Source organism: Plectropomus leopardus, chromosome 12 (genome assembly GCF_026936395.1).
Source record: "Plectropomus leopardus strain MGB_pleo_1.0 chromosome 12, ASM2693639v1, whole genome shotgun sequence".
In the NCBI taxonomy this organism is placed as follows: Eukaryota; Metazoa; Chordata; class Actinopteri; order Perciformes; family Serranidae; genus Plectropomus; species Plectropomus leopardus.
In genome coordinates, this window is record NC_142187.1 from 8,796,508 (window position 1) to 8,807,282 (window position 10,775).

The 10,775-nt window shown below is 38.1% G+C and overlaps 1 protein-coding gene across 2 annotated transcripts in view; it reads left to right on the top strand.

The window, feature by feature from the left end:
- Positions 1-10,119, top strand: part of LOC121951295 (inactive double-stranded RNA-specific editase B2-like) — a 33,494-nt gene extending 23,375 nt beyond the window's left edge. Inside the window, exons 4-10 of one of the 2 annotated variants that reach the window (XM_088085087.1) lie at positions 680-797; positions 1,960-2,128; positions 2,478-2,629; positions 3,375-3,528; positions 4,793-4,974; positions 5,761-5,942; positions 7,922-10,119. In XM_088085087.1, coding sequence (XP_087941213.1) covers positions 680-797; positions 1,960-2,128; positions 2,478-2,629; positions 3,375-3,528; positions 4,793-4,974; positions 5,761-5,942; positions 7,922-8,083 — 1,119 coding nt within the window. In that variant the 3' untranslated portion in view covers positions 8,084-10,119. The remainder of the gene's footprint in view (positions 1-679; positions 798-1,959; positions 2,129-2,477; positions 2,630-3,374; positions 3,529-4,792; positions 4,975-5,760; positions 5,943-7,921) is intronic. The other variant, XM_088085088.1, reaches the window with a different exon arrangement.
- Positions 10,120-10,775: the final 656 nt, after the last annotated feature.

Below are 10,775 nucleotides of genomic sequence, written 5' to 3' on the forward strand. Positions count from 1 at the left end.
CATTTGTAAATGTTGTGTTAAAATGGTTATGACACACCCTATGAACCACTTAATTAAAGGTTTAGCACTTTTTATTTTTTGGTATATGGGTTATAAAATGTTGAACAATGAACAATGTTTTTGATATGTTAATTGCCTTGGTTGTGCTTTAGGGGAAATCGTAGACAAAGATGCTCCTTGAACTCCAGAACTTGCCTGTTTTTAAGTTTTCTCCAGTGTCTGAATATTCCAGTAATATTTTTCAGTACATGACAAATATAATGAGCATGAGTATAATGCAAACAGTAACATCTAATATTTAATTCTGGCATACTTTTATTAGAGCAACTTTGCCAAAATTCTAAAAAGGCTAAAAAAAACAAACCCTATGGCTCAAGTGGCAGCTAAACAAGAGACTCCCTGGCAACATTATTCTTTGTGTTTACATCCCCCAAAAGGTAACAGAAGTAAGACAAAGAATAATAACAGATGTGACAAAATCACTTTTTAATCTTTTAAATAAGCCCAACACTAATCATAATAATAACAAATACATCTCATAATAGGATTACAAAAAAGTCAGATAAGGGAGGAACATGACAGATAGAAAGAGACACAGTAGGAATAAAATGAAATGAATGTTATTATTTAATGCATTCTCCGTTATTTAAACACTGTCTCTACATTTCTTCATCTGCAGTTCTTCGCAGAGTCGATCTTCCACCTGGTGAGAGAGAAATACACAGAGCTGACAGACAGTTCTTCCTCTACCTCGCATGCCCGTCACAAGGTCCTGGCAGGGGTCGTAATGACTAGAGGTGAGTGGTGGAGGCACTGCGAGAGGGAGTCACGAAAATACACAAAGATTAATGAATGAAATATATACTTACATTGCTGGTATTGGCAATGCTGCGATCATACTGCACAATATCAGCCTGATAAGACAGGGTGGTAATGTGATTTAGCCTTCCCTCATTGGTGTTAATTGGGTGACATACACCTGTCAGTACAGTACAGTACATTTCAACAGCAGCACAGTCCATATTCTCACACTTGGATCAGCACCCCCCTAAAACAGTCTCAACACAAACTGAACTCGAGAAGCTTCCTGGGGGGAGGATTCCTCGCAGAACTGTTCTGTCGGACTGCATTAGTTTTAGCCAGGTGTACCTAATAAACTGGCAACTGAGTGTATGTATATATGTATCTATCTATCCATGTACCCAATTTTCCAGAAAACTAGCAGAAGAAAATGTGTTTTAATGTGCACTTTGTTAAAGTCTCTTTATTGATGTTGTTTGCTTTCCTGTACTTTTCATCACTACAGTGGAAGTTTTGGTGGACATTTGAGTCACATGCTTCATGTATGCATTGATTAATTAAAAAAACGGAAGTGTATTTTGGGAAAGCACGATGCAAGTAACAACTGTAAGTTGACACACTGTCCCTGAATATCCAAAACTGATGCAGGAGGGTATCTAGCTTGTCATATTTTGACATGTAGGTCCACTGATAAAGCAGCAGTATTTGACGAGTTGGCATGAGAAAGTGCTCCATATGCGGTCAGATTTTCGACTTGTCATTTTAAGCAGACAGTGCAGGAGCATCTCTTACATGAGTTACCTTAAGTTACCCTGCAGATCTAGAGGGGAGACAATCATCTTAACCGACTTGTGAATCTTTCATGAGGCCACATTGCAACACAACAGCATGTTTCTGAGGCGTTGTAATGATTGTTCAGTCATACACTTTTCATTAGCTCGTCTCAGCCTGTTAACGTTCTGGTTATGGCAGGACATTGAGGCAGAGGAGAGCAAACTGGAAATGTCTTGTTCTGAGATCTGAGTCAAATGCTGAACTTGTTTGAACTTCATTATGTTGAATGACTTGTTCCATTAGAGAGTCAATCATTTGCTCCACAATTAACCAAAAATCTGAGCGGTTACCGATATAAGGTATTTTCCTGTCTGTCTTTTCCAGGATTTGACCTCAGATCAGCGCAGGTTGTGTCTCTGGCCACAGGCACTAAGTGTCTGGACTCGGACAACGTGAGTGACCATTGCGATACCCTTAGCGACTGCCATGCTGAAGTTGTAAGCCGGAGGGCGCTGGTTCGGTTCCTGTATGCTCAGCTGGAGCAGCAACTCTGGTACAATCCTCATCCCCGAACCTGAAACAAGCTTTTTGTTTTTCTTTGTCTAGTCTTTGTGGGGAATTTTCCTTTAAGGTTGTTTTTTTTTTAAGAGCTTTGATCTAAAGTACAAGGCTGACATAATTCTGTATTTTTCTTATTACCCTCATATCCCGTAAAAACAATGTGTTGGACTTGATAAGCTTTTCTATCATTATAAACTGACTGATTGTTAACTAATTATTGAAAGACACAGTTTCATCATATTTATAGAGTTTTATTCATATTGTTGCCAATTTGAGCGGTCGGTCTTTCGTCAGAAGGTGGTTGTGTTTATTTCACCTCTCTGTGTCTTTCCTCTCTGAAGTAAACCAGCAGACTGTGAAGAACAATCCATCTTTGTACCAAATAAAGGCAGTGGCTTCCATCTGCGCGATGGCGTCCTCTTTCACATGTACGTCAGCTCGTCGCCGTGTGGAGACGCTCGACTCAACTGTCCCTACGAAACCACAGCTGCATGTGAGTCCAAAATCTTTAGACGATGGTGATAATGATGATGTGAACCTGTGTCCTTTTGTCTTCTAGTGTCATAAATATGTCAAAACTATCATTTATTCATCATATATGATCTAGATGCACATTTTCACCTTAAGTGTTTTGTATTATTAACAATTTGTACTTTGTTGTGGACACAAACTTTAATACCTTTAATAATCTATTTCTTCTGCAGCTATTTATATTCTGTTCTTAGCTGCTACACAAGACCACTAACCTCAGACAGTTTCATTAATTTTTAAAGGAAAAATCCACCATAAAACACTTTAGCTCTGTGAAAACATTAATTAATAAATACCAGAACTTCTGGCTTCATTAAACAGCTTAGTCTGTGTTCCCTATTTATGCAGATAACTGACTGAATTTCCTCCATATTAACATATTTTTAAGAAGCTATATGTGCAATTTAATACACTTAAAATCAAAGAGTGAGAACTTTTGTCTCCATCTTCTGGGGACCATGAATGTCTTTATAAAATTTTATAGCAATCTGACCAATAGTTGTTGAGACATTTCAGTCTGGATCAAAGTGCCAACCCGAGTCATGCTGCCAGCTTGGTTAAAAACAAACCAAAAATCCTAGACATGACAGTTAATTGCCTAATATTCAGGATTTCCTTCAAATGCTTGTTTAAGAGCATTTCAGCAGTGGCAGCAGGGGGAGGGGAGAGTAATAGTCACCTTCTAAGTCTCCTTCTTCTTGTTTTAGATCCCAGTAGAAGGTTCCACTGTCATCTGAGAGTAAAGGTGGACGGAGGCGAGGGAACACTTCCCATCACAGCGCGAACAGCCAATCAAAACTGGGATGGTGTGGCACTTTGTAAACCTCCCGTTACCATGTCCTGCACTGACAAAATGGCAAAGTGAGTTTATAATCAGCCCTAAAAGGTTTGTCCTGATATTTAATTGAATATAAATGTTTTACCGTTAAAGATAATTCTAATTTTTTACAACTTGGTTATTGTTTTTGCAGTTTTGAACATGAATTATATTGATTGTGACTGATAGAAACTGTCAGTTGTGAACATCAATCACAGTCTACAGATGGCTTACTGGCTAAACTTTGACCTACTGTACAGTTTTCAGCACAATGAGGTATTATTATCAACATTTTAGCTTTGGTCACTTGAAGTATCACCTCCAAATAAAGTGATTTTGATGTCAGATAAGTCAGCAGATAAACTGGATAAATAGTTGGTTTGAGTATGACTTTTAGCATTTTGGTCATCACCTTGGTTGTTTTGGAAGCAGAAGTGACCATTATTTGGACAAGAGGGTGGAGCTTTGGAAGATATACATTATGCATTAGTTTTCTCTAAATGAGACCATAATTTATAGAATGAACATCATGCTGTATTGAAGAAAACTTAAAACTAGCGATTGAGAACATAAACGCATTAGGAAAATGTTTACTGAGGTGATAAATCAAGTGAGAAGTAGAGTCATTTTACGATCTTATTTTTGAAGCCAGTAGAGTTGCCCCCTGCTGGCCATTAGAAAGAATGCAGTGCACACTTAAATGCTTTTGATTGCTTTACTTTTCTGACCCAGAGCCCCTCGATTAAGACCCAAGTTGGAATAAACTAGAGTTTTCTTTTAATACATGTCAATATTTGTTAATGGCTTTTCTGTTCTACTCAGACTGAAAGTACACAAAACTGTACTGACTCACCTTTATTTGGGGAAACAAAAAACAATCAAAGACAAAAGATTAAATGAAATAACTTAAAAACAAGCAGGAGCAGCATATTTTGTGAACTAATTTGGTACAAAGTCTGGGTTAAAATCCTAAATAAAATATGAACTCCCGTCCAACAAAAAATAAAATTCAGCTACTTTTCATCTCTTGATTTCTTCCTTTCTATTTTCTTCTCAAGGATCTCAGTAGATGTCTCTCATCCAGCCAGTCTATATCAGGGACACTGCAGCTGGTTTTCATATTATGTGTTCAGTCAGTTCAGACAGAAGGGTAACAGCTTGCTGCAGTCTAGACAGTCAAACGCCGGTCAAACATTAATGGGCCCTGAGTGAAAATCTTCTCAGCTGAAAAGCCGTCAAACTGCCATAATAACTAACTGCTCATTTTTTTTCCTTCTCCTTCTCTTTAAAACTTGCTTGTCTCAACAGGTGGAGTGTGGTGGGCCTCCAGGGGGCGCTCCTTTCTCACTTGGTGGAGCCGGTTTACCTGCACAGCCTGACGGTGGGGACGCTCCATCACACGGGTCACCTGGGCCGGGCCATGGCACGCCGCCTTGCAGCCGTCAAGCACCTGCCCTTTCCATACCGAAGACAGCAGCTGCTGCTCGGCTGTATGTCCAAATGTTTTACACACCTAAAATATTAATCCTGCTCGGTAATTGAGTTCATGACAGTTTATTCACTCAGAATCTGGTAGGAATTTTATGGATCATTTGAAAGAGAGAGCGAGAAGAGAGAGAAAAGAGAGAGAATGTTGTAGTGGAAATAAGTACATTTACTTATGTGTTTCTCTTGATTATAGATTTACATTTTATATTACTCAGCTACGTCTCAAACTAGAATTACCAATTTACGGTCGTATGCCTCCATGCACCCATCAATTTGCACTTACAGTTTACATTCTGTGAAAACATGGATGTTTCACACACATCTCCCCCCAGAAGCACAGAGGATCCATACAGTCAGCACCCAAAATCAGTTTGTCTCCCCTTTTTGTTCCTAAATACTACTTTATTAAATGTTAAAGGTTATAGGCAGGTTTAATGTTCAGCATGTTTATCATCTTTTAGTTTAGTGTGTTAATATGCTAACATTAGTACAGCTGAGGCTGATGGGAGTACGTTTTGCTGGTATTTGGTCATAAGCCAAAACATTTTAACCTGATGACAGCACTAGAAGAAAGGCCTGAGGATCATCAAACTTATTACAATTCACCCTGATGGGGCCTGAATGTCTGAACCAAATTTTATGGCAATCCATTCAATAGTTTATGAGACATTTCAGTAAAAAACCACACAGAAAATCAATTTGTTCAAAACCCCGGTAATTTAGACCAGAGTACCAGTCTCAACACCTATTTGTTCTCACACCTTACCTGTGTGTTTCTCTCTGCACAGGTCTGAGCAGCAGCCAGGTTCGTCCGACAGGGAAGGCGCCGAATGTCAGCTTGAACTGGAGCTGTGGTGATGGAGGCCTGGAGGAGATCAGCACCTCCACGGGGAGGAGGAGGGACTCAGGGACGCCGTCACGGCTCTGCAGGCGCTCAGTCTTCGCCTGCTGGCAGAGGCTGCAGCAGCAGGTGGGTCAGAGCCACTTTGAACCTCCTCAGGAGACTCTGGCAGGAATTTATCCCTTGATCAATTAGTTAATGTAATGCAAAGCACAAAGCATTAACAAAGACATATTCTCAAAAAACCTTCTAAGGGTAAAGTAATGCTCATAACATTCACTTTATGGCAGCTAAATTTTGCTGTTACTTGTTTTTACCATGTCATTCTCTTTTGTGTGTCCAAATTTGATATTTTCACACAATTTTAAAGGCTTTTATTTCCTATTGCAATCTTTAAGTTGATTAGCAGTGAGGGTTGACTTAATCCCAATAGCACATTTAAAACATACCAATAAAAAGCAAAGAAGCTGAAATGATGATTGAGGTCTACCAGCTATTTCATTAGCACCTCGAAGCAGAAGACCAAACTTTTCCTTAAGCTTTTTCTCAGACCAAAAATACCTCAATGTAATGATGTTTTTAAAAGTAGGGTTCAACTTCTGCAATGAAATTAAAATATGTATGCCGAGAGTGTTGTGCTGAACCAAACGGCCTCTGTTTAAAATTTGATGATAGCAGACAGAGTTGTAATTATTTACAAAAGCAACTGGACTCATTGTAAGAAAAGTTCCTCACAGATCACTTGGAAGAGAAGACGCAGGACACAGAGGGAGATAAGACAGAGCTACAGAGGCTGAATGAGGGGGAGAGAAAAAATGTAGACAGTGATGTAGTATTTTAAAGACTCAGTGACTTGAAAAAGCATCTGATTAAAATGTGAAAGAAGGACTACAAATGAGAGACAGAGAGAGAAAAAGGGAACTCAGCTTGTTTATGTGAAAAACACAGATACAGTGTAGATCAGAGGTATTTTTAACCTTTGTTTTGGATTTAGTGTTCGCTTCTGCAACATCCACCACAATTAACCATGTGTGATGTCATGGGACGTAGAGTTATTGAGGGGAGATACATTCCCTTCCAGTGGTTGGAGCAAGGACTACAAAACATCATGGCATTCAGTAAAAGACTACAAGACCCACAATGATACAGCAGTGAATTTTTTATTTTTTACACAAAAAAATTGTATTACCTCAATAAAAAAATTAACATTATGTCTTACTCTTTCAACCTCACTGACAAATCCCAATTCTATGAATATGCAAAAATATGTTTTCACTTCAAATACTATATAACTACTACTGCTAAATACTTCACTGAAAAATCTACATGCTTACACTTTCACACATCACACTTGTAAAAGTACCATAATGGACTACAATATTACAAAATCAAATCATACAAACAAGTCTGAAACTCAGATTTAAGGTGAACACAGATGGATGTGAAATTAACCCTCTAGTATCAAACTCCAAATGAAGTTACAATAAGCAAAACATAAACAGTCAAGGAGACAGACTTTCAGTTTAGGCTTCCTCAGAGGAGTCTGAGGATCAGCCTGGAGATCCTTACTAGCTCTGATACTCTGACTTTCAAACACAGGTGTGACCAATAACATTATCAACTACTTAGACGTGTCAGCTCCAGGTCCCTGCTGAATCAGCTGTGTGCTTTACAGGGAAACTTGAATAGGTAATGTTATTAGTTACACCTGTGTGTTTTCCTGCTACGGCATGTCAAAATGTCTGCTGTGTGAAATATCAATTTTCATGGGACAGGTGTCATTTAGAGGAGGCTGAATAATATAACAGATGATTGACAAATGTTATTTTTAGCTGAGAAATCAACATGGCCAGGTGTGCTGCTCACCGGACTGACACTGTTCTTTGTATCAACGTTTCAAACTGCAGAGCTGGAATGTAAAATTATAAAAGTACAGTTACTCAAGTACTGTATTTAAGTACAAATTTGAAGTACTAGTACATTACTTTAGTAGTTTAAATTCATGCAACTTTATATTTCTACATTACCTATTCACAAATCTCCCTTTTTGTTCGGTGTTTTGGTTAGAATCTTGTGACACTAATCATGTTTTTGTCTTTCTCTGTCAGTTTGATGGTGCAGAGGCCACAGGGACATATTCGGGTTCCAAGATGGCTGCTGAACGCTACCAAAGGGCGATGCAGCAGTTTACCAGCGCTCTGCAGGGTGGAGGACTGGGAACTTGGCTCAGAAAACCTCCAGGAGTGGGTCACGTCATCATCAGTGAGTGAAAAACTGTGTTATAGGCTGAAAACGGAGGGTCAGAGTGAGGTCCGTGTATGTTTTTATTTGTGAGTGCGTGGATGAGGTTCAAAGAATGTGACGCTAAATAGAGAAGGAACTGATTTCACTGTCATTTATCACATCTGAGAATGATTAAGTGATGTTAATGACTAACTAGAGAGACAAGTAAAGGATTTTTCATTATGCAAATGAATTAAAAGCATTTAGAAAGGTAACTCAAATTTAGGCTAAACTTGGAGTAGATTTTTTATTGCGTAACATTAGCTTAAGTTGCCTAAAAGCTGAAAACTTTAGCTCTGGAAGCTAATGGCAGCTTGTATGGCTAGCTTAAATCTTAACCATGTTGTTGAAACCACATAGTAACGCTGAAGATATGTTATGTAAGTTTAACCAGACAATATGTTTCAGTGAAATTTAACCAATCACAAATTGTTCACTAAAAAGAAACAGCTGCGCAGCTACAGCTGGATGTGTAAATGTGGGTTGAGCACTAATAATGTGTTACTCTTATATTGACTGCAATGATAATAATAGGCCAATTTGTTTGATATTTGACATTTTTATGCTACAATATCTCCTACATGGCAAGAAATAAATAAGTATCATCAAACCGGTGGCAAAAATCCGATCACCTAATTAACAGAGCTAATCACTATATCTGGTTGCATTTATGACGAGCGCCTACAAAGTTGTAACACAATTAAGGCTAATTATTAGGGCTTATTATCTGATGTGAGTACAATACTACCGACGGGGCTTTCGATCTTGGAATAATTCTTTATGCTCCGTAGTGAAAATCAAAGGAGATTTTCCATCTCTTTTCTTTCTGCGTACATGGCATGGATGCTGCGCACCACAGGAAACAGACACCTGAAAACACCCCTGAATTGTTGTAGTAAATATGAATGGAGGGTCAAGGGTCATGTTTGTTGAGAATTAGATACCCAAAGATAATGCAGTTGGAACCACAAAATATCCTCTATTCCCAATTGTGTCCTTTCAAGGTCTAATTGCCATTTTGGTCTTCACAGATAATCCAGAATTGCGTGCACATATGAACACACAAACTTGTTTTTGCCACTTAGACAACATTGCACTGATTTATATCGATGCCGTGGTGACTTACTCTAACCTTATCCATAGACGCTACATGCCTAACCTCAATCTAAACTTAACCAAAAACCAAGTCTTAACCTTAAATTCAATGGTGTACCTTGAGGGGACCAGCATTTGTCACCAATTGGAAGGCAAGTCCCCACAGTGTTACTGTGTGCACAGATGTATCTCCCTCATAATGTGATTCATACACGATACCTGATGACTGCAAAGCAAAACAGCTTTTGCTTTCTTTTACTACGTAACTAAAAGTCAAATTTTAATTTTATTCTTATTTATTTGTGTTTGTTTTATTTTCTTTTAGAGATTGTGTGTTCTGTTGTTACAGTAATGTATATTTTATGTAACTGTTTGTCTCATCTAGTCAAACAAGTTTTTCACCTTACATCCATCTTGAATCGTGTCAGGGTGCCAGCATGTATATGAGGCTGATGAGTGAAGGCACGCCGCCATCTAGAGGGAGACCTTGTTTATTACAAGATGTGGAGTTCAGGTTTTACCACAAGAGAAATGTTTATTAGTTTTGTTGAGTATTTATCTTTATTTTTATTTGTCCTCTGTATTTCTCCGTTGAAATGAATAATTTAATTTCAGATGTCCCAAAGTCTTTTATTTTCTAAAAAAAGTTATTCTTGTTAGTGTTTTGGTGTTAATTTATAGAAAAGTTATTTGAGGTAATTAGTGTTTGAAGGAGTACTTCTATTGAAAGCCACTGCTGTTAAATGCTATGTAAACTTTTATTATTAGATATGCAGAATGGATGTAGACTATATTGGTCATGGCTATTTTTCTCACTGGGAATAAATGATCTTATTTGTGTTAGTTTATGTGTTTTTGTTTGTTAGGAATGTGAATGGCTACTCCAAGGAACACTTTACACTGTAACAAAAGAAGAAAGAAAGAAAAAAACTTTAAATAATTGATGAGCTACTCTCAGGACCTCTGTGTGTGTGTGTGTGTGTGTGTGTGTGTGTGTGTGTGTGTGTGTGTGTGTGTGTGCGTGCACGCGTGCGTGTGCGTATGTGTTGTGCCTGGCATCCCTGATATGCACGAAATGAAAATAATTTAACATCACTGTAAATATAAGCAAAGTTGGCCAAACAAGCTAGTTTATCTTACTAAGACATGATCGCAACTCAAGTTTTAGACAGTCAGTGGAGGTTAGTGTGTGTTTGCCGTGTCCACAGTTTAGAAATGTAATTTAAAATTAGCCCTTAAATACTTGTGAGCAGACATAATCGTGACAAATGTCTTGACTGGAGAAAAATGAAAACCCCTGACCCCTAACTCTAACCAAAAAGCAACTGGGAATTTCAAAACACTAAAATGCACGACATCAATTTGTCCGTTTCTCTGGTTAAACATCCTTATGTACATTTAGCTTTCTCCAGTGTGTAGCATGTTGTTGATTACCTTTAAATACATTAAAACAAGCTGAAAATTAAGCAACCACAATTTATATATGGCTTAGTTATTTTGACTTATTTTAGCTCATATATTTTAACTTAAAACTTAGCCAACATCTATTTCTATGCAGCAGCAGCAGACGCTGAGAAAAGTAGC